The sequence below is a fragment of the Xenopus laevis genome, chromosome 2L, assembly GCF_017654675.1.
Source record: "Xenopus laevis strain J_2021 chromosome 2L, Xenopus_laevis_v10.1, whole genome shotgun sequence".
Lineage (NCBI taxonomy): Eukaryota > Metazoa > Chordata > Amphibia > Anura > Pipidae > Xenopus > Xenopus laevis.
In genome coordinates this window covers 99,207,573-99,231,917 of record NC_054373.1, presented here as the reverse complement: position 1 = coordinate 99,231,917, position 24,345 = coordinate 99,207,573, and the positions used below count along the sequence as shown (strand labels likewise).

The window sequence follows — 24,345 nt, the reverse complement described above, 5'->3', positions numbered from 1 at the left end:
ATGCCTGTTTTGCTCTTTGTACGTTTAGTCTGTCTTCACACTATTTTGGGGCAATGTTCTTAGTTTAAATGTCCCCATGTTTGCTTCCCTCATCTTAACAAATTTGGTTAGAAGAGAACAAACACTTAAAAATATGGTAGATTTGAGTAAAAGGGATCCTGCTATTTGTGTGAGACACAGAACTCTGTCCATTACTTAGTGGCCCTCCTTAACAGTGTGATTACTACATTTGGAATGAAGCAAAATGGAAGCAGTTTCATACCATAATGAGCAGAGGTACATGTAATCAGGAACAGTTTCATACCTAATTATTAATGGTGCATGTAAGCTGGAAGTCTTATTTGTAACTCAGCTTATTAGTCTTAAAAGAGAACTACGGCAAAAATGAACATTTTATATAAGCTTCTTCATAATGAAATAAGATTTCTTTTAATTAGTATCAATGAAAAATTCTGATCTGTTTCTGAAATAATCAAATTCCTCTTCACTCTCCCCCTCTTGGCATCTGTCTCCCTTAATTCTCTCTTCATACAGGAGTAGGGAGTTTGATTTTATATGACAGCTAGATCCAATATCTCTTTTAGGGGGGCTCCTTTTGCCTAGAAGATGTATTAGAGCTCACTCTTTTAAAATCACCAGAAATCCTGTATCTTTACATGCAGGATATGTGTAAGTCAGTTATTTTGTTAGATTTTTTTTGTATTGGAATCAGTTATTTGAGTTAGCTCCAATACATATGCTAGAAAAGGAACCCCCCCCCATAAGTTATATTGGATCTAACTGTCAATGACTATCTGACACCCAACAAGCATGAAGGATTATGGCAGTTTATAAATCATCTGTGGAACTGTTTAATGTTAATGACAGTTGTTTAAACTTTCTCTTCATTTTAGAACTTGAGGCCATTAAACTTGCCCGTGGAGTGTTTAGCAAATTGCATGAAATCTGCTGCAGTTGGGTAAAAGACTTCCCCTTGCAACGCAAACCACACATGTATTATGACATCTCTATCCACGCCATCAAGAACATGCGAAGAAAGATGGAGGACAAGCATGTCTGCATCCCAGACTTTAATATCCTGTTTAATCTGGAGGTAAGACCATCATTTATTGTAGTTTTGGCAATGTGAGCTGCTGGCTAAGCAAATGAAATTGGATTCTGTCTTTTAAATCAAGTGGGTTTTTTTTGTATGAGTACAGAAGTCTATAGAAGTCTGGTATGAAACAGAAACCCCCTTTAATAATAAAAGGCATACTTAGATTTATCTAACTACTTAACTGTTTCCTTTTCTCTGCAAAGGATCAGGAAGAGCAAGCTTACTTTGCTGTGTTTGATGGTCATGGAGGAGTGGATGCTGCCATTTATGCCTCTATCCATCTGCATGTGAACTTGGTGCGACAAGAAATTTTCTCCCAGGATCCAGCTGAAGCACTGTGCAGAGCATTTCGTGTTACAGATGAGAGTTTTGTGAAGAAAGCAGCAAGGGAGGTTAGTTTGGCTTTTGTCTGCTTGTCGTGCACAATTTTTGTGTCACCTATAATGTTATTATAGAACAGTACTTCACTTTTACGGTTAACTACTATAAAATGCTCATCCACTTAGTCTTGCTTTCAGGCCCTCCAAAAGAACTGAAGCTGCCCTCATTTTTTTTCAAAATGAATCAGTTTATAATCCTGCTGAACCTGTAACTCCTCTTCCATGTACAGGTATGGGATCCGTTATCCGGAAACCCGTTATCCAGAAAGCTCTGAATTACGGCAATCTCTCATAGACTCGATTTTATCCAAATAATCCAAATTTTAAAAAATGATTTCCTTTTTTTCTGTAATAATAAAATAGTACCTGGTACTTGGATCAAACTAAGATGTAATTAATCCTTATGTTTTAATGTTTACATGATTTTCTAGTAATAAAAAGAAAGATCTGTTATCCGGAAACCCCCAGGTCCCAAGCATTCTGGATAACGGGTCCCATACCTGTACACATGGGTGATGGGGTGTTAAGCTGCTTTTTTAGAAGCAGGCAGAATAGCCCAGAGGCAAGCTGGTAAGGGGGCATCTATGCCTAAGGCTACTAGCTCTTTTTTTTTTTAAAGGTTAATTTTTATTGAGTTTTAACAACAGAAAATTAGAAGGAAGAAAAGCAAGTGAGAAAGGAAAGAAAAGAAAGGGAAAGTGGGGAGAAGGGGGTACGGCTGAAGAAGTGTCCATTAACAGTTGGTCGAGGTGGCTGGCGACTCGAGCCAAGGGTTCCAAATACTCTCAAACTTCTTTGGGCATCCACGTGCTAGGTACGTGAGCTTGTACAGTTCCAGCTGCGAATTAACCAGTCCAATCCATCTACTCAGAGACGGTGGCGATGGGCCCATCCAGTGCAGGGCAACGACCTTCTTCGCGTAAAAGAGGAGCAACCGCATCAGGCATCTGGTGTTAACTCTAGGTATCACGGAGTCAAGGAGACCCAGAAGACAAGTAGCAGGGTTAAGTATCTGGGGAAGTTCCAGTTCGGTAGCCAGGAAGTTCAAAACTGCCCTCCAAAATCTGAGTATCACTGGGCAATCCCACATTAAATGTATGAAGGTAGCTACAGGGGCACCACATCTCAGACAGCTGGGTGAGGCCACTTTTCCCATAGTAAACAGTTTCTGAGGGGTAAGGTACGTTTGATGTACTATCTTAAACTGTATGAGCTTGTCTCTTACACTTACTAATGGGATATATAAGTTATCTATGATTTCTTAAGGCTACTAGCTCTTTTACCTTGCTTTTGAGGTGGCCCTGCAGTACAAACTGGAATTCTGGGTACTTTGCAGTGTTATTGGACCACGCACTTTTTATAATCATGGAAGTACCCTAAAGGCTAACCATTAGTCACAAATGCATAACAGGTTTAAATTTGTTGGTGTTTCAATCAATATATTCTAGATTTGTATGCCCCCCCAGGTTACCAGGGGTGGCACAAAGATACTCTTGGTAAGTTTAAAAGCCGAAATTCTTAATTTAAATCAGAATTTTGCCCCTTCTAGTGCAGAGACCGCAACTGGGTTTATGCTGGGTATTCTGCAGTAGAACTTAAGTACCAGACACTTTGCATTATACCTGGGCTGTAAAACTGGTTTACTGTTTGCAACGTAAATGGGTTATTACCAGGCATCAAGCAGTACAGGGTTACTGGCACTTTGCACTATAACTAGGCTAATAGTGAGCACCAAGAGTACAGTTGGGGTACTGGGCTCTTTGTGGTGTAACTAAGGCATTAACAATGTGACTGGACACAGGGTGCTTTCATGTATAGAGCCGTCACTTTGCATGTTATTAATGGGATACTGTCATGGAAAAATTTTTTTCCAAAATGAATCAGTTTATAATGCTGCTCCAGCAGAATTCTGCACTGAAATCCATTTCTCAAAAGAGCAAACATATTCAATTTTGAAATCTGACATGGGGCTAGACATTTTGTCAATTTCCCAGCTGCCCCATGTCATGTGACTTGTGCCTGCACTTTAGGAGAGAAATGCTTTCTGGCAGGCTGCTGATTTTCCTTCTCAATGTAACTGAATGTGTCTATTGAGTGTTGTTCTTAGATCTACCAGGCAGCTGTTATCTTGTGTTAGGGAGCTGCTATCTGGTTACCTTCCCATTGTTCTTTTGTTTGGCTGCTGGGGGGGAAAAGGGAGGGGGTGATATCACTACAACTTGCAGTACAGCAGTAAAGAGTGATTGAAGTTTATCAGAGCACAAGTCACATGACTTGTGGTAGCTGGGAAATTGACAATATGTCTAGCTCCATGTCAGATTTCAAAATTGAATATAAAAAAATCTGTTTGCTCTTTTGAGAAATGGATTTCAGTGCAGAATTCTGCTGGAGCAGCACTATTAACTGATTCATTTTGAAAAAATTTTTTTTCCCATGACAGTATCCCTTTAAGCCACAGGCTGGCTTGCTCAATAAATTTAATGATTCAGGACAAACCCCTCCCTTTGCCATTCCCGAATTGATATAATTTGCAGTGTTCTTTGCAGTGTACTGGGAAGTTGACTACTTTGCAGTGCAACAGGGTTACTAATGGTAGAAAAACTGAGCACTTGTAATAATTAATAATTGTCTTACAGTTATTGATAAAATGAGTGGGCAACAACAAAGTCTGTTCTATACAAAGAGTTTTTATATAGATCTATATATTTGGCAAGCAAAAATACAAGGTTTCTCATTGTCCTTTTAATTCTTTTATCATTTTTTTTTGCCAACCATTTCTTCTTTCTAAGAAACGCAAACAAATTATCAGTAGGTGAACTGCCTGTCTTACTTCAAAGGTTAAAACTGTCTTTTTGATGTTTGCTATTGCTATGTGCAAGAGACATTTCTGCTGTGTAGTATTTACCTTGCAGTATTTGTAAGTTACCAGAGCCCCAACCACTATTTACTTGCATGCGTATTACTGGCGCACATTGGGCATAACCTTATACACTTCCTTTATGCCTATTGTTGCCTTTGTTATTTTTTTTATCTCTTCCCATTGTTTCTTTTCTACCACTAATACTGTATGCATTGAGCAAATCCAAAGAATCTTCAGTATTCCTCAATTACTGAGGGGAAAAAGGAACTAAGGCAGGCCTAGATTTTTCATTTTTCATGTGCTTTGAAATTTGGTAGCTATTGCTTTCATACACATTGCAGTTAATTATACCTCGAATGTCAAAAGTGATTAATAGCCCACAGGACTCTGCTCTGCCCATTTCTTTCATGCACAAGCAGGATTTTAATTCAGCTTTAGAAACAGAAGGATACTAGCCAGCTCCTCATTTTTTATGTAAAAGGGTGCTGGTTTTCCAAAGAATTTGCAGTTAGGGAAATATTTTCAAACGTCACTGGCTATGGGAAGGAATAATGGCTAGAATTAATGTTAATACCTGTAGTAAACCAGCTTCTTATACAACATGCAAGAAGAGCAACTGTGTATTAAGGAAACTTTCTTGCCAAAGAAAATGACCTTGATTATCTGCCCAGATAAACGAGATCCCTTTATTGCATGCTATTCTTGTCTCTTAATTCTAGTCCCAGTGGCTTCATATTTCTCCATTAAAGTGCTTCTATATAAAAGCAGAGGTCTTTTTTTTTTTTTTCAAGAATGCAATTTTATTCTCTGCCAAAATTATTATTTTATTGTTTTTCTTTTTCCATACTGGCAAGGCTATAAGCTCTAAAATGTTCCTTATATTTACATTTAGATGCACAAATTGGCACAACAAGTATTTCTTGGCCTCCCTGCATGACAGTGGCATGGTAGGTCAAGCGCCTGATAAAAGGGCTTTGCATCAATATACGATGTGTAGACTTTTTTACCTCTGCTAGATATTAGCAGATCTCACATTCCAGTGTTATAGGACCAAAATAATTCCTTTTTCAAATGAGTATCTGTTCAGTTTTGCTCATTTTGTTCAGTGGGAAAACCCTATGAGTCACGGACCACAGTGAAGAAGCCTTATTTGTGATTAGATCACTGGAACCAGAGCCAAGTGATCATATCGGTCTACCACTTCAATAGCTGAAACAGATAACGGGGATCACCTGGCCAAACAAGTTCATCTGTACAAGCATGGCCAGCTTTGCTCATTGATTAAGCCCACGTTTTGGGGGGGGGAGGGGGGATTTCTACAGGCTAAAAATCACTGGCCTCCTTCCTTGCCTGCACCCGCAAACATTGTATTGGCCCAGGTACAGCCTCTTTTAGTGGTGAATTGTGGACAGCCATTGATTGCATCACATTTCAAACAGTGTCAATACATGTAAAAATTAGTTTTTAGTTTTTTTTTGTGAATTTTGTGAAGTTGCAGTGCCTACTTTTTAGAGTGTGGCATCAATTATGGCACACCAGTGCATGCAGCAACTAAAATAGCATTAGTGTTCGGTTCACTTTAATGCAACACAAGCCGATGGGGCGAGCCTTGAAAATACTCTCGGGCCCAAGCTGCTGGTAGTTAAAGTAGCATCCATGCATGCTATTTTGTGTAGTTTATACCTCATATATAGGTGCAACTAAATTAGCAAATAATCTCTAGGAAGCTGAAAGGATGATCTACCACTCTTGTATATGAGCGTAACGGATTTTGGGAATAGCATCAATACACACTGTAGAAATGCTCTGTAACATATCTCACTTGCACAATTTGATGAGAAAAAGCAAGAGTTTTAATAAATCTCTTCCTCGGTTTTGAGTGTTTGAGATTTCTCAAGAGACCAAACAATAGGAAGCGTCCTTGCATTTTGATGAATGCAAATATGCAGATAAATTAGGCTTACATTATACTATACACTCTATCATTATTAGTAGCCCTTATGAATATAGTAATGACATATCCCTTTGAATTTTACATCATCATTAGATCCTGACACACTGGAGCTTACAGTCTAAGGTCCCTATTACATTCACACACTAGGGTCAATTTAAAGAAAGGATAAACTGTATGTATAACCAGTCTATGTTTTCCTTTGAAACCTGCAACCTGGTATTCACTATTCTCTCCTTACTCTTATGACAGCCACATTCCAGGCTCACAATGTAATCTTCCTTTGACTACACTGATTCAAAGAAGTGAATTGCTAAATGTAGCTTCTGCACACAACAAACAATTTGCTGTCATCCCTTGTGATTGTTACTTGAACCTGGGCCGATCAATGTTTTTAATTCTGGAGCAGTCACAGTGTGCACGATGACATGAATTCTCCCAGGAAGGAGTTTGGAGACCAAATCAGACTAAATTTAGCACCATAGTCATTGCTGTATTCCCTTTGCTAGGTTACAGTATTCTCTTAAATGTGCTAAATTGAATAAATGCACATTGAATGTGAAACTATGCTTTAAAATAATTGATGGGCCTTGCATGGCAATTGCTTTACCTCTTCAGAGATTACTCACACACAAAGCCACGTTTTTGTCTAACATCTGCTCTATCTGTACTTTATCTTATAGCTGTAAACTTAATTAAAACAAACTCTGTTTGCATAAAATAATACAAAAAGGGGATTATGGACTTCACTCACTAAATAATAACCCTATAAGAGAAGGAGGGAACTGCCTAAACCACCTTCAGCCATTGTTAGAGGTTTATTGATGACAACCTGCCTCCATTAAATGTTCACATATTTCAGTTCACAGTTTTAGTGTCAATATATATGTGTGTGTGTGTTACAAAACTAAGGAGATTGTAGGGCTGACAGCCAGATGAGAATAAGCACATACAACTTCAATAATAAATGGACTCCTTGCTCCTTCCTTCCTGCACTGTAAAATAAATCGTAGCTGAGGTTATGTGTTTTGAAAGAGAAAAGAACCAACAGAAGACTCTTATCAAATTGGCTTATACATTTCAAGTTTCATGTTTCCGTTTTGCATATTTAACCTTAATCAATCATTTTATGATGCTGTACATGCTCCCTCGTGGGACACCTGACAGGTTTTCATTGTTACAGGAAGCCAACATAACCCAGCTTGCCTGCGTGCGCATGGTTTGTGTGTGAGCACAGAACCTCATAAGGGCCAGAGGGATTGATTCAATTGTGGCAGTGTTTTATTTTGCAAAGCTCCAGTGGAACATATTATAAGAAAATTAACTTTTTCATTAAATATCCTTATTCTATGTTGAAAATTATTTTAAATCTGGATTCTTTTATTTTATATATTTTAAGAGATCTGCTTCGTTCATCGGTATAGTATCCCTGAAAATCTGCCTTTCATTTTAGTCCTTTTTCTTTTCTTTCTGTCTTATACAATATTAAAATCCTGATACTAAGCATTTAAAATTGGTTTTAGAAATGTAAAGTGATCTGAAACTGACTTTAATAGTCATTGAGATCATATAAGTTGAATGGGCATATCTCTGAAAATCTTATCCGCTGCATTTATTACCTATGTAACTTATATGGTAAATAGCTTGTGCTGACAAATAAATGAGGCCACAAGCGCCTTTCATTCAGTGGTGTTAATTCCATGACATTATCACAGCATTGAATACTTAGGGCAGGAAACAGAATATTTTCAGACCATTATCTGTGTGTTTGTATGTTTTACCTATCTTATTGGCATGTTAAATGGCTTGTGATGACTCAAGAATCAAAAATACTCTGTTCGGTTACTGGCACACGGTGTGATTTGTCACCAAAGATTAACTCTGCGGCACTGCAGGCGACAAATCTCCCCAAAATACTTTTCCACCAGCAAGAAAATGAATTGCTGATGGAAAACATACACTGTGCTTTGTTTTTCTGAGTCTTCTGAAGTTTTTAAATGAGGCAGTCTCCCTGTGTGCCATTACAAGTCATCACATCATCACAAACCAGCCAGTAGGTAGAACATACCAACACACAGATAATGGTCAGATAAGATTCAAATCTGAGACTCCCATGCTTGCAAGGCAGAAATTCTATTTGCTGCTGTAAGTATTCAATGTTCTGAGATAATGGCATAGAATTAACTTTACAGAAGGAAAGGCACTTGTGTTGTTTCATTTCAAGTGCACAAAAAGAAAAACGAATACAGATAAAGTATATGGAAGTACAGTATAAGGTCCCAGTCCTGAATGCTGATCAACTCTATTAATTTATCCTTCTGTGTTTTACCAAGACCTTATACTCAGCTAAGCAAAGGCGAAATTCTTGCAGGGAGTGGCTCATTCTTCATGTTTTTGCTCCCTTGGATGCTTGAATCTTCTATGGATGTCACTGCCTTGTCGTTAAGATAAAATACCACTCCTGTGCCTTGAGCACCTAAAAGACAATTGGACAGGGACATGCTATGACACTCAAATCAACCATGATCAATAATTTGCTTGAATTTTTCTACATGCAGCATGCTGGGTCACTACCAGGTGCAAATTTGGCCAGTGTTTATAAATGACCCCCATTGTGCCTTGATAGAATTCAAGTGGAGAAGCAAGTAAAATGACTATGGGACTTGGACTCAATGAATGATCAACAATCTCTGAGACACACTGGTTAATGTTGTGGTAGAGTGACCAAAACAATATGGGAAAAGGTATGCTTTCCCTTTAAGTTCTCCATAGTGGGGTAGGCACCAGGAAGGGTGTTAATAAACTGAGAATAGGTTCTTAGTTTAAAGGCTTTCATGGCCAGGTCCTGGAAACTGGAGTATTCTGGAAAGAATAGGCAAGCCAGGTACTCCAATCCAGTAGTCCAGCTCACAGATTGAAGGCTGTCCTGTGGAAAGGCATTTAGTTCTAGTGAGGCTGAGGTATCTCTGAGCAGGGCACAGAGCAAGGACACCTGCCTGTACGAGGAACTCCCAGAGGGGCTGGGGTGCTGCCTGCCACTGCAAGGTGCAGAGACAGATGACAGCGAGTGACAGTCTGTCTGACTGAGGAAAGCCAGGAGGTTGAGCAATCCCCCAGGAGATATGTGAGTACAGGGGTGACCCCTACTTATGTGTTTACTTACTGGTGGTCCACAAGGGGCCCAGTTTAGTAAGGGAACTCTTCATGTGTGAAGGTAGCACCAAGTGGGAAGGATTTTGATACCAAGTGCAATTTGATATTTATTTTACAACTGTGGATTATTGTATAGAATATAATAAGAAATTTCTACTGATGGTTGAAGGATTAATAAAATCAGCAGATTTCCCTAAAGAACTTGCACTGATCAATACACCTTATTCAGCATTGTCCTAGGTGATGCATTTGTGTATGATTAGCATTATCAGACTGAATTCAAAGTTGATATAGTACACTTCTCAAACTTCTCCAGCCACCTTGCTCAACACTGCTGTAAAGCATCTATGGTTGATTTTCCCCATCACAGTGCTCTAACATGCTGGCCCAGTGCATGTCTCCTTGTGGATAATAAGCCATAGATGATATCACTAAGGAGACCACTAAACCCATGCATTTGTTGTGTCAAGAACTGCTCTGTAGCCATCTGCTATGCTAGAGTTCACTGGCTTCCTACCTACACACACTGCTTCAATTGGGTTCAGATCAGGTGACTGACTTGGCAATTCAAGAATATTCCACTTCTTTGCTTTAATAAACTCCTGGGTTGCTTTGGCTGTATGTTTTGGGTCATTGTCCATCTGTATTATGAAACGTCTCCCAATCAATTTGACTGCATTTAGCTGGATTTGAGAAGACAGTATGTCTCTGAAATTCTCAAAATTCATTCGGCTGCTTCTGTCCTGTGTCACATCATGGATAAACACTAGTGTTCCAGTGCCACTAGCAGCCATGCACGTCCAAGCCATCACACTGCCTCCGCCATGTTTTATAGATGATGTGGTATGCTTTGGATCATGAGCTGTTCCATGCCTTCTCCATACTTTTTTCTTGCCATCATTCTGGTAGAGGTTGATCTTGGTTTCATCTGTCCAAAGAATGTTTTTACAGAACTGTGCTGGCTGTATTAGATGTTTTTTTTTAGCAAAGTCCAATCTAGACTTTCTATTCTTGAGGCTTATGAGTGGCTTGCACCTTGCATGGCACCCTCTGTATTTACTTTCATGCAGTCTTCTCTTTATGGTAGACTTGGATATCGATATGCCTACCTCCTGGAGAGTGTTGTTCACTTGTTTGTCTGTTGTGAAGTGGTTTCTCTTCACCATGGAAATCATTCTGCGATCATCCACCTGTTGTCTTCCGTGGATGTCCAGGTCTTTTTGCGTTGCTGAGTTCACCAGTGCTTTCTTTCTCCGAATGTACCAACCTGTAGATTTTGCCACTCCTAATATTGTAGCAATTTCTCAGATGGGTTTTTTCTGTTTTTGCAGCTTAAGGATGGCTTGTTTCACCTGCATGGAGAGCTCCTTTAACCACATGTTGTCTGTTCACAGCAAAATCTTCCACATACAAGCACCCCCCCCCCCCCCTCAAATCAACTCCAGGGCTTTTATCTGCTTCATTGATAATGAAATAACAAAGGAATTTCCCACACCTGCCCAAGACATAGCCTTTGAGTCAATTGTCCAATTACTTTAGAACCCCTGGTCCAATTACTTTTGAACCCCTGAAATTAAGTGATTGTTTTAAAAAAAAAGGCTTTAGTTCCTCACATTTTTATGCTATTTTCTTTGTTCAACCTGATGAAGGCTCGAGTCTAGGAGCCGAAACATTGAAATAAAGTCAAGCACACTTTCTTCACTAAAGTCCTAGGAGTGCGGTTTCATTTTGTTGTTTGCATACCTGTATATAACCATTATATTGGGGCTAAGGAACCTAATTGGTGCATCCAACATAGTTTTCCTAAGAAACAATTTACAGACTCCCCCTTAGTTAGGTGTATTGACCTGTTCCAACACCGTATATTTCAAATACGAGTTTGCTTGAGATCTAATAAATCATCATAACCTTACAGATGTTAGCAAAGCAGTAAATAAATCAATTGACTGTTTGCTGTGGGTTACTGGACCACCAAATATGCTTATATTATAATGCACAAGGGAGAACTTCACCAAAACACCTGGCTTCTTTCAGACATTCTCACCTTGCTGTTGATTTTTGCAACAAATAGAATCTGACATATGGTTGAGAAACAACAGTATGAAAAAACTTTTAATAGCAGTATGAAAGTTCTTGATAGCGCTATTAAATGGGAACCCATGTTGCGTTTGCAAAACTGGAGCACAGCTTAATTTGAATGTTCCCTGTATAAAGCAGGTTACTGAAGCCTTAGCTCTCTGAGGGAGATTTCTTAAGCAGCAGATGCAGCCCACGCATTCCCCACCACAGTTCGTACTGATTTTGTGTGGAAGCCAAGAATGATTGACAGGCGCACAGCAGCTTTATGGGAAATTGGAGAAGAAAATGCAGTTGTAGAATAATGTTTACTGATTTTGATGTTTAAGTTGTGAGATATGCTGACACCAAATTCCGCACTGTTTCTTATTTATACATAGAGGATGGTTATATCACTAAGGAACGCACATTAATGTTCAGAAGCATTACAGTTTCCTTTTTTTTCAACTCTGAATCGACTGCATAAAGCTCCATAACTGACAGGGGGAAGAATAAATGATTCTGCGCACGAGAAATATTCACTCGGATCGAAGCAGATGTGTATGTGACATAGTGAGATCTATCATACTGCAATGCAAAGCTCAAGGTGACATTGGCAAAATAACAAACTAAAAAAAACTGCTGTGACCATCTTTTTGTAACCTCCAAAGGGGTTTTGGAAGTAATGTTTTTTTTGAATAAAAAAATTCCAACTTTTAATACATTACACACAGATTTAGATCTCATGTGTTTATGTATTTTAAAACTTGTTTTACTATCACCAGGTCCATTGGACCTAGCACTAGTGCAGAACCAGTTGTACAATTAATATCATATCTGGCACAAGGTCCAGACAGTACAATAACCAGCCCAAATCAGGGATTAAATAGAGGACTCTAGAGCACTTTTGGTTCCCTGGCACTCGTTCTGTGCACATCATGAATGTGAGACACAATAAAAAGGCATGCCAGGGGCCACCCACATCCCCTTTATATGCCTCCATGCTTGAATTTAGCGGGGCCAGCAAGTGCTCCATACACAGAAGGTCAAAACATTTTGTACTTTCTTCACAGAAAGCAACAAGTTAGATCTGTGAACTTGAGGGTGAAATGTAGCCAAAAAACATTGTGGTTTGTGCATGTAATTAAGCCCGTATAGCTCTTAAAGGGGCAGTTTACCAATATATACTAATAATCTCCCTGTATAATGGACCTCTGCTTTTCTGTGCACCACAGATACAAAAATCAAACATGTAGTAGTTCTACATGCTTGTTTGCCCTGTTTAGCTTAAGAAATAACACTACAGATCACTTTTTAGTAATCAAAACAAAAGGCAAAATGTATGTTTGGTACAACTCATGTTCAATGAACTCATTTTGAATAAGAAAGTTACATAGTAACATAGTTAAATTGGGTTGAAAAAAGACAAAGTCCATCAAGTTCAGCCCCTCCAAATGAAAACCCAGCATCCATACACACACCCTTCCATAATTTCACATAAATTCTATATACCCATATCTATACTAACTATAGAGTTTAGTATCACAATAGCCTTTAATATTCTGTCTGTCCAAAAAATCATCCAAGCCATTCTTAAAGGCATTAACAGAATCGGTCATCACAACATCACCCGGCAGTGCATTCCACAACCTCATTGTCCTGACTGTGAAAAACCACCTACGTTGCTTCAAATGAAAGTTCTTTTCTTCTAGTCTAAAGGGGTGGCCTCTGGTACGGTGATCCACTTTATGGGTAAAAAGGTCCCCTGCTATTTGTCTATAATGTCCTCTAATGTACTTGTAAAGTGTAATCATGTCCCCTCACAAGCGCCTTTTTTCCAGAGAAAACAACCCCAACCTTGACAGTCTACCCTCATAATTTATGTCTTCCATCCCTCTAACCAGTTTAGTTGCACGTCTCTGCACTCTCTCCAGCTCATTTATATCCCTCTTAAGGACTGGAGTCCAAAACTGCACTGCATACTCCAGATGAGGCCTTACCAGGGACCTATAAAGAGGCAGAATTATGTTTTCATCCCTTTACTTAATGCCCTTTTTTATGCAAGACAGAACTTTATTTGCTTTAGTAGCCACAGAATGACACTGCCCAGAATTAGACAACTTGTTATCTACAAAAACCCCAAGATCCTTCTCATTTAAGGAAACTCCCAACACACTGCCATTTAGTGTATAACTTGCAGAAAGTATACTGCTTCTTTAATAAAAGGCCTATTCATTATATATATTATGCCTGTTGAGCAAGAAGTCATGATGAAGTGCCCAAAAAATGCCTTCCCATCTGGATCAATTGAAATCACATGTAAAACACTTTACATACAGTGATCCTGCAAATGATCAAATGTGGAGGAAGGCAGTATTGTCATGTAATTACAGTACATGGGACTATTGGTGGTAGCTAAGTAATGCAATATATGGGAATTACAAAAGGCGACAATACAAATATTTATAATAATAATCGTGGTTGTTCTCTTTTTTTCCCTACAGAATCTTCGTTGTGGAACAACAGGAGTGGTGACCTTTATCCGAGGGAACATGCTCCACATTGCATGGCTAGGAGACTCACAAGTGATGTTAGTACGGAGAGGTCAGGCTGTGGAGCTAATGAAGCCACATAAACCAGACAGAGAGGTAAGGACTGTTGGGGCATCACTATATTTTGAGACCAACAATCTCTTTGATACCATTTTTTGCTTGTGTGGTCATGCTGCTCCTTTCAAGCAAAGGGTGACCTAGATATCTAGCTAACCACCTTTATTTCATTGGTAGATAGCCATGGGGCTTAACATTGTTGGCCTGATTTTCTACCACCAAGTAACATGTTATCATTAACTCTAAAGACACCTTGAATGACAAAGCTGAGCCTTCAAATCAGTTTCCCCTTTTAGCAAAGTCTCTCTTATCCATGAACAAAAGAGTGTCAAAACAATGTATTTTAAGTTGAGCTCAAGATATGCTGTGGAACTGTTTTGCGTAAGCTTTGGAAGCTATTTTCTGGTTGTTTATTTAAGAGAGGTATCTCTAATAAAGATAGTGCCTGTTGGCTGGCTATAGTATGTCCCCATGGTGTCATAAGAACCTCTTTAGCACTAGGATGCACACCTTACAGACTTTTTATTTTAGCACTTTAAGGGCATTATAACTCAATAGGGAGGTGATAATAGTGATTGTAGCTAGTCAACTCTACAAAATTGCATCTTTGGGCTAAGATTGCAAGCTGAGCGAGCCAGTAAAAAATATAGACAGTTCTTTTCAGTAGACAAACTCAAAATGAAAATGTATCAAATAAAGGCATGTTGGCCTTTCAATGGCTGCTTTCTATTGGCTAACATCCAGGAAGAAAGGAGGCAAATAAAAGTATAAGGAACAATCTGCAGCAAAAGTGTATGTTTATAAATGCTAAATGTAACAAGCTACAGAACTCATCCCTTATATTATCTTTTAATTCAACTACTTATATTTTCTGTGTAAAAGCAACCAATATTATAGTTCTGCCAAGTTGGTGATAGAATGTTGATAAATATTTCTCTGCAGTTTACTGTGTTATAAAACAATGCAGAAATCTGCCAGCCATAAATGATATCAGACATGTGAATCTAATGGGCATTTAATAAAAGAACAGTTATCCAAGTGGTTACCTGTGATGTGGACAGTGTGTTAAGGCTTTAGCTGAGTTTTGGAAGTCTTCCTGAATAGTCTATTTACACTACCCACGGCCTGAGGCTGGAAGCCGGATACTGTGGAAGAGTGCATTCTATAGAAGGCTGTAATGGTAGTGAAGAGTAAAAATAGTGAGCATCACAAATAAATGACGAGATAAAAGTCTGAACCTGAGATGTGGCACTGCCTGCACTAATTTAGACTAAACCAGACTACGGTGCTCCCAGTCTACATTCTAAAAGAGACCTTAGAGCAGTGTTCGGTTGGATAATGGATGGGGGGTGGAGGGGGTAGGCACAACCCATATAGGCTAAAATGTGTGGGTTTCTACACAGTCTTGGCTACCTCTAAAACAATAGAGGTTGAGATTTCCATAAAAATTTTATATAGCTATAAGCTTGTAATGAACTCACTGGAGCCCAACTAATCATTTCACCATAAAGGGTTATTTTATTGTCTCAATATCTCCTCTTCAGATCAATGTATATAGTCTTATGACCCCTTTCCCTATGCATCTGAATCATACAAAAAAAAACACCACTGTGTATAAGCCCTCAAGTACAAATCAATTTACCCAAAAATAAAGGAAAATTAGGGACTGGAGAGCCTTCCAATGTAGTCTAAATTTCTTTATTGAAGTACTACATGATTCAGACCACAACGGTCCTTCCTCGGGTGCATGGAAGGACTGTTGTGGTCCGAAACATGTAGTACTTCAATAAAGAAATTTAGACTACATTGGAAGGCTCTCCAGTCCCTACTTTTTGTCTATGATACTATGTGGAGGTGGCTACTCCAGCAACTGTCGACGAGTCTTAAAGATTGAAAGAATTTAAACAAGTAGATTAAGGAATACATTGCTTATTTTCCCAAAATAAGTCTAATTTTTTCTGCCAAACATCTGTTTATATTTACTTGAACATCCTGCATATAATGGATATGTGCAAAACCCCTTGCCCTGCCACCCTGATATCTTCTCTAGCATTTGGTTTATAATGGTCAAAACAACATTGAATCTGCTCTTGTCTCTGTGACTCTGTGTGACTGAAAGGAAAATGTGTATGAATAGCTTGTGTTTACTTCTAGGATGAAAAGCATCGGATCGAGGCCCTGGGAGGCTGCGTTGTCTGGTTTGGTGCATGGAGGGTTAATGGAAGTCTTTCTGTCTCCAGAGCTATTGGTAGGAATGCATTTAATTATTTCTTCCTCTCTTCTTCTCCTTGTGGCCCTGATTTTAATTAAGCATCTGATGATCTCGAGCATACAAACATTCAGCAGACGGTAAAGGAATCTGAAACAGTCACTGAATGATACAGGGGAATCCTAAGTCAGCTCATCTAGCAGCCAGTTAAGCCTGGATACATGAACACTAATCAGTGCAGCCTGATATGTCTCAGCTTGTCTAATCATTTCAGTCTATATATGAAGAGATGAGATAATGACTGGTGACCTTCAGTGGGCTTCCATTAGCTCCCTAGGGGAGGGATGTCTTGATATATTTATATATATATTTTTTTTCTGAATTGCAAATGCTTTGTTTCTAATTTATTGGATTAAGTTATTTATTGAGAATAAATTAAATTATTAGAGTGCTTAAACCATGGCATCAGCACTGCGCTTTTGATCCATAGTTTACAGTATTAAGTTAAAACATGTTTGTGAATTGGCAACTTCTTATTTTATGAGAGAGCATAGTTATGGAATACATTTATTATACAAACTTATTGCATATTCCAAAATTGAATTAAAACACTAGGGTTTTGTATAATAACCCCATTCCCTCACTTACTCAACTACCTGTGTAGCTTTAAGAGAACAATGGTAAAATGGCTGCATGAAGTGAAACTCATTAGATTACCATACCTCTCAACTGTCCTGTTTTCCACGGAACAGACACGATTTTGACAGCTTAACCCGCCGTCCTCCTGGGTTTGTTAATGAAATGTCCAGACTTTCTCTTTGATCTCCTGCACCGAACAGCCAGAAAAGATACAAAGTTTCTAAAACGTAATTGGCTTTTGGCAGAGAGCCCAGAATAGATACTTAGATACTTTTGTAACAATATCAGATAAGTCAGTCTTTTTGGGAAACTGTGACTTGCAGCTAAAGGGCAAATCAACTTCATTAGCAAAACTGTAAGAACACATAAAAACCACAGAAATGTGTTCAAACTTTAATAACCTGCCAAGTGTTCTAAAATGGACATAGTAATTAGGGGTGTGGCCACAAAATTGTGCGTGGTCACACATTTTTGCCGCGCTCCATGCAGCACATCTTTTTGTCCCTCTTTCTATTTCCAAAATTTTGGAAGGTATGGGTTACATTATAAACTCCTCATGGTACATGTATGGGACCTGTTATCCAGAATGCTTGGGACCTTAGGGTTTTCCAGATAATGTATCTTTTCGTGATTTGGATCTTCATACCTTAAGTCAACTAGAAATCATGTAAACTGTAAATAAACCCAATAGGCTGGTTCTGCTTCCAATAAGGATTCATAATATATTCGTTTGGATCAAGTACAAGGTACTGTTTTATTATTAAGGAAATCATTTTTAAAAATTGTAATTATTTTAAATAAAAGGGGAGACGGCTTTTCCATAATTGGGAGCTTTCTGGATAATAGGTTTCTGGATAATGGATAAGTAATTCCACCGGCACACAGGTCTTAGTTGCAAGCAGGGACAACCCTTGCTGTATTTTATTTGCGTGATGCAACGTTTCGGGGTGATACAACTAAGACCTGTGTGCTGGTGGAATTACTTACTCTGAAGTTTGTGGGTTTCCGAAGCCTTCTCAGCCGGGCACCGGCCAATATACGATTTGGAGAGCCAGGGAGTGCAAGCTGGTAACTATACCTGTTTCTGGATAATGGATCCCATACCTGTAGTGATATTTTTTGGGCAGGGAAATAGAAAGAGGCCAATACCCCTTGTATCTGTTTATACAAAAAAGACTGTCGGTCTGTGTATCTCTGCCCTAGTAGACCAAAAGGTATTCCCAAAAGTTACACTGTCAGAACCAGCAGCACAGAGGACAGAAATGTACAGAAAGATGCCTGTTTCAATTGCAGTTACAAATACATAAAAATGACTAAATATTTATAATGAATAAGTTGCTTAGAATTACATATTCTTTTATTATGCAAAAACAGTTTTTGGGTGGAGATGTCCTTTAAAGGAACCTTATTTTGATTTTTTGAACTTATTTATTTAGAAAACAACTGCTTTTCTTGCTGTGTAAACCAAGTGTGCTCCATTCTAACATTAACATGAAGAGTTATTTCAAATTGACAGAGTTCTTATATAAAAAAAAATGTGTAGCTGTATTCCAGGGTGTTAATGCTACCAAACCAGCAGACTTGGCGAAATTACTTGAGTAAAATTCTAAACAACACAGCAGAATATGAAACACTTTCCTAGAAAAGTACACTTGTTTCTGAACTATTCTGGTTATTGGAGCAGTGAGAAGATAAAGGGATTCTGACATGATTTTTATGGTGTTGTTTTTATTTCTAAATTACACTGTTTAAACTGCAAATACTTCACTCTACCATATAAAATGTCATTCCTAACCCAACAAGTGTATTTTTTTTAGTTGTAATATTGGTGTGTAGGCAGCCATCTCAGGTCATTTTGCCTGGTCATGTGCTTTCAGCAAGAGCCAGCACTTTAGGATGGAACTGCTTTCTGGCAGGCTGTTGTTTCTCCTACTCAATGTAACTGAATGTGTCTCAGTGAGACATGGGTTTTTACTATTGAGTGTTGTTCTTAGATCTACCAGGCAGCTGTTATCTTGTGTCACGGAGCTGTTATCTGGTTACCTTCCCATTGTTCTGTTGTTAAGCTGCTGGGAGGGGGGTGATATCACTCCAACTTGCAGTTCAGCAGTAAAGAGTGATTGAATTTATCAGAGCACAAGTCACATGACTGGGGGCAGCTGGGAGAGCTGTCAGAATTCAAAATTAAATTTAAAAAAAAAATGTGTTTGCTCTTTTGAGAAACGAATTTCACTGCAGAATTCCGCTAGAGTAGCACTATTAACTGAGGCGTTTTGAAAAAAAACCAAAAAACTTTATCATAATTCCAAATATAATAAATGCAGTCAGTGACGAAATGTAAGTGAAACACCCTTTGGTTTATTTTCTTAATTATTTTTTTGTCAACAGGGGATGCTGAGCACAAGCCATATATTTGCGGAGAAGCTGATTCTCTCTCCACTGTCCTTGATGGCTCGGAAGATTACCTCATCCTGGCATGTGATGGATTCTATGATACAGTAAACCCTGACGAAGCTGTGAAAGTGGTGTCTGACCATCTGAAAGAGAACAATGGAGATAGTAGTATGGTTGCCCATAAGTTGGTGGCATCTGCTCGTGATGCTGGCTCAAGTGATAACATCACAGTGATTGTGGTATTTCTCAGGGACCTGAATACAACGACTAATACTGAACAAGAAAATAATCAAACGGAGAACTCTTTTGATGGTGGTCAAGAAGACAATGGAGATGATAAAGAGAACCAAGGAGATTGCAAAGGGTCGTGGCCTCTTCACCAGTGTTCAGCCCCTGCTGACCTTGGAGGCTATGATGGGCAGGATTCCTTCACAGACAGAACTAGCTTGAGCCTTGGCCCTGAAGTAAAAGTTTTAGAAGATCAAGACTACCTAAACCCATTGCAAGGGGATGATGGCAAACCACGTAGTGCCAAATGTTTACCGTGCTCCCAAGTGACCAGTGCTAGCTCACCAAAGAGAGCCAATGGAAGGAAGGAGTTTTTAGAAGGGGCTTCATTCTCTTTAGAAAAAGGCTTTCGTGAAGGTGATTCCAGCAGTCAAGGATTGGGATGTATTGATATTTTAATGCCCAGAAAGGAGGGTTTACTTTGTCCTTCTTGGGATATGAAAGATAAATGTTTGGAAGCAATGATGAAGGTCCCTTTTCATTTAGCTCCCTTACATTTCAGAAAGAGGAGAGGAGGAACCAAGGCAAAACCAAAGTGTTCACAGCTTCACTCTTCCCAAAAGCCTTGTTACAAAGCTCAGTGTGTGCCCGTGCAAAGTGTTGTGAAAAATAGGGTTTCAATCCATAGCTCTGCAAGATGTAGGAAAGGTAGTCATCAAGATACTTTGATGAATAGAGCATTGTTAAGAGAGAGCAACTGTATAGCACTGGCAGATCGACACAGAAGCTATAACATGTAAAAATAAATTCTACAATCCTTGTGAGTTATGTAACTGTAGTGCTCCAGTGAATTAGGTTAGATAGACCTAGACTTAAATGATATTCTTTTCATAACTTAGTGTATTGATCTCACCCCATGCAGTGTACAGTGTGGAGCCCCTATCTAAAGAGAACAAACAGTTCCTCAAGAAAGAGAACTAAACCTTAGCTTCAGACATTGGGAAGCACTTTGTCATACTTGTCATTACTCCTGTTCATGTCATTACTCCTGTTCATGTCAGTACTCCTATACATGTTAGTACTCCTATACATAAGCATTTCCCACTTCAGGCCAATGACCGCATCAAACAGCATTTAGCAGTCGGGGGATGATCCTAGAATGAAGACAGATGAAGTGTTCTAGCTACACTTTCACAAATGTGGATTGCTAGAATAATGCAGGCTTTATTCAACACCCTGGTGATAATGTCACATTTATGTTACGTTCCATTTGTGTTGGTAACAACTGACAACACTGCTGGTGTGACCTGTACAGGGTAACCTTTAATGAAAAGGTCATGATATATCCATTATGTACTTTGGAATTCTTCAAGACTAGTTTCCTGAAAACAGTGGATTCCTAGTGGGTTCTTAGATAAGAACTGATTCATTTTATTACCCCTGTAAACAATTACAAGAGTCCTCAGCACTCAACCCATTATCAATATATTTAAGACAGAGACATTTTGTGCATACTGCTACTGAAAAATGCCTTACCCTTTAAACAAAACAGGGATTGTTTGTCCATATATTGCAATATATTTAAGCTGGCCAACTACGTCAAAGTCATCCCATATCTGGCCAGTCCTATGCTCAATTTTCATCTGATTCATTTAAGAATTCTATAGTTTCATTATACATTTTATAAAAGGGACGAATACGTTTTACCTGCAACTTACTAGCTGCTCTCAAAGTAAAACTCCCAAACTTGGCTGCCCTTTTATTAGACACCAGTGGGATCACCTGACTATAGCTGGAGAGGGTGGGAGCTACAACATGGAGCTGGTCACTGCTCCTGTAGAACTATAACAAACTATTTACCCCTGTAAATGCAAGCCAATAACAAAAAACAACACTAAATTAACATTGATTATAGGAAACGGGTTGTTTCCATTTATTTCCCATTAAATAGACAATGAAATATGACATCATAGCTTAATGTGTGACAGAACATTTCTTCTCTGTGACGTTAACATGGGGACTTTTTACTCAAACTACCACTACCAATGTATTATTAATCATGGTTAATTGTTGCAATTACATATATTTTAAACACTGGGTTTTTAGGGATGTGTGTATAGCATTAGAATTATATGACACCAACACGACTCCTATCCCATATTGTTAGTTTACCTCTAGACATTGCTGGCACCATTATGTGTGGTTGCATTTTCTTCAGTAATGTGACTCGGTGACAAATCATTCTTTGGCCAGCTGGGCTTTTATTTATGAGGAGAGATCTCCAAAAGCAACACACACCCATTATCAAAGGCATCGAACCCTTTTGTCCGTCCTTACTGCTATTCTGCTAAATCTCATAGATACAAAGAAGGCATGGGAGCACAATCAGGCTCTTTTCATATAAGCAAAGTAATAATTAAGCTGAAAATTACAGCTAATAAAGTCTGGTGACCAGTGCACATTCCCAGACCCAATGTACTTTTGACATAAAAGTGCAAGCTCTTTGCTCAACAGAGGCATTCTCCATATAGTGTGGCAGCCCCACTTATATTTTATTTGCAAACATACAGGGAATGAATGTTCAATACAGAAAAGCAATAGGCTGTATCTTCTTCCTTCAATGTTTATTTAAGGGGAACTATATGGAAAACAAATGATACTTAATATTGTTTAATGTATCAGTGGGTAAAGAGATCTTGTCTCGCCTCTTTATGGCCAGCATTTAATAGAACATATGAGAAGTATGCCCAAACAAGCTCGGCTGCCTACTAAACATTATCTGATTCTGGGCCCAAAAGTGAACTGTCAGAACAATCAATTTTTAAGTGGCCTAATGTTTCCTGTATTTCAGTAGCCAGCATTTCACTGCAGTCACTACTGCATTTTTACATCTGTACTTTAGAGAGAAAAAGGCTATATAAATATATATATATATATATATTAATAGCTTATTTTTATAGTGGAAGATGACACACTTTCTAACTGCAATAAGGCACTGCTAGAGCATATTCAGATCTTAGTTAGTGATTACTGCCGATAACGGAAGCTCTTCAGTGCAGGGAAACTCAGGTATGAGGATATTGGGTCAAGAGATGAATCGCAAAAAAACACGGGATCATTTCTGACATCCATTCATGATTCACAGCCAACGGTTTCTTATTGTTTGAAAGTGATTTTAACCTTACCATGAGAATCTGAGATTCATTTGCAAATATCATAATGTGCAAATGGAAAGAAACCACATGAGAAGGCATCACCACTGATCTCCAACTGCCAACTCCATTTATCATCTAAATATAACCAAACACCTCTTAGCTTATATTATGGGATGAATTATGCTGTGAGTTATTCCTCTGTCATTATATGAAATCTATTCCTTAAACAGCACAGCATGCCCATTTCCATATGGATTCAATGTACAGACAGGAGCTGCCTTAATTTCATGCTCCATTTTCCCTCTACGGAAAAACTGTTTCAACATCCTTATTGACATATCTAGCATTGAGTTTGTTTCCAGCTGCATTTTGTTTTCTGCACCGAATATACAGTAGAGATACCGGGGCTATAAATGTACAAGCTGCAAATTTCACTCCCAAAATTCATTCAAGTCCCAATTGTTAGTAGCCGAGGATGAGTAAAGTATAACAGTGCTTTATTAGCAGGCTCATGTAGGCATTACACAACAGTAAGCAACTCTAACACCACAAACTGTATAGAAAGTATGCACAGTATAAGTCTTGAGCACCGTGACATCTACAGGCCATTTGTATAAACACCACACCAATAATGTCACTGAGTGAGCGATGTCAGTCTTGTCTACACTTACTACTGATTTAATGTGGCTTCAATTTCATGAGGGCCACACTTGTTGGCTGGTCCTAGCTAACACTTACATATGTCCAAACTGTTATCAACGCCACCCCGAGAAAGTCAAAAAGTTCCAAGATGAACATCCCTGTATTCATTTATTAATGGGCCTTCAAAAGGAGAATTTCAGAATAGTTGAAAGATTCACCCTTTAGTAAATCTAATAATATAATCTACTGCATCCTCAAGTCTTCATCTTCTCAGACATCCTGGCCTGCTTGGGTTGGTTTCCCACTGTCCTCTGTCATTGGATGATGCAATGTGAATGAAGAAATGTTCCACTGCCAAAACTAGATGCTCCTGATAACTGCTGCAGAAATATATAGCTGTGATTGAACTGGTCAGAGGGGGGGTCTAATCAACCAGGAAGACCTTACAGTGATGATTTAGTATTAAGATTTGATGTAGGTAAGGGCAGTATATAAATCCACTCTATTATCTACACAGCCATATTTGCCCTCTTTGTACAACTGCCAGCTTGTCCAACTTCATATAGATACACAGTGAAGGGTTAATGGCATCCAATGGTATCGCCCTTAGCAGGTTTCTGTGGTTTCATTATTATTAAGGTCTTTCTAAGGTTCAATAGGATCAATCGGTATTTCCCTCAGCAAATTACTTGTGAACAAATTGGGTATATATTTTTCTTTCTAAAGGAATATTAGATTCATCCATAAATGAATTGCATTTGAGTATTTTACAGTGATGTTTTACAGCATCTTACAGTAGTACTACCCATATGAATTAGGTAGTGATTTGCACTAGTTAACCAGAATAAGTATTGTACAGGCAAACCGTCTCCTACTTTTTGTCCTGCTGATTCTCTCAGGTTGGATTACCTGGAAGTTTTGCAGTGAAACAGCTTGTAAAAAATGGACTGAGCCTAAGGAAATTTTGGGTCTCA

General features: G+C 38.7%; 1 protein-coding gene across 1 annotated transcript in view; it reads left to right on the top strand.

Moving 5' to 3' along the window:
• Positions 1-20,400, top strand: part of ppm1e.L (protein phosphatase, Mg2+/Mn2+ dependent 1E L homeolog) — a 108,483-nt gene extending 88,083 nt beyond the window's left edge. The window contains exons 3-7 of the mRNA XM_018246902.2: positions 894-1,093; positions 1,300-1,488; positions 14,000-14,143; positions 16,259-16,352; positions 19,341-20,400. Coding sequence (XP_018102391.1) covers positions 894-1,093; positions 1,300-1,488; positions 14,000-14,143; positions 16,259-16,352; positions 19,341-20,374 — 1,661 coding nt within the window. The 3' untranslated portion in view covers positions 20,375-20,400. The remainder of the gene's footprint in view (positions 1-893; positions 1,094-1,299; positions 1,489-13,999; positions 14,144-16,258; positions 16,353-19,340) is intronic.
• Positions 20,401-24,345: the final 3,945 nt, after the last annotated feature.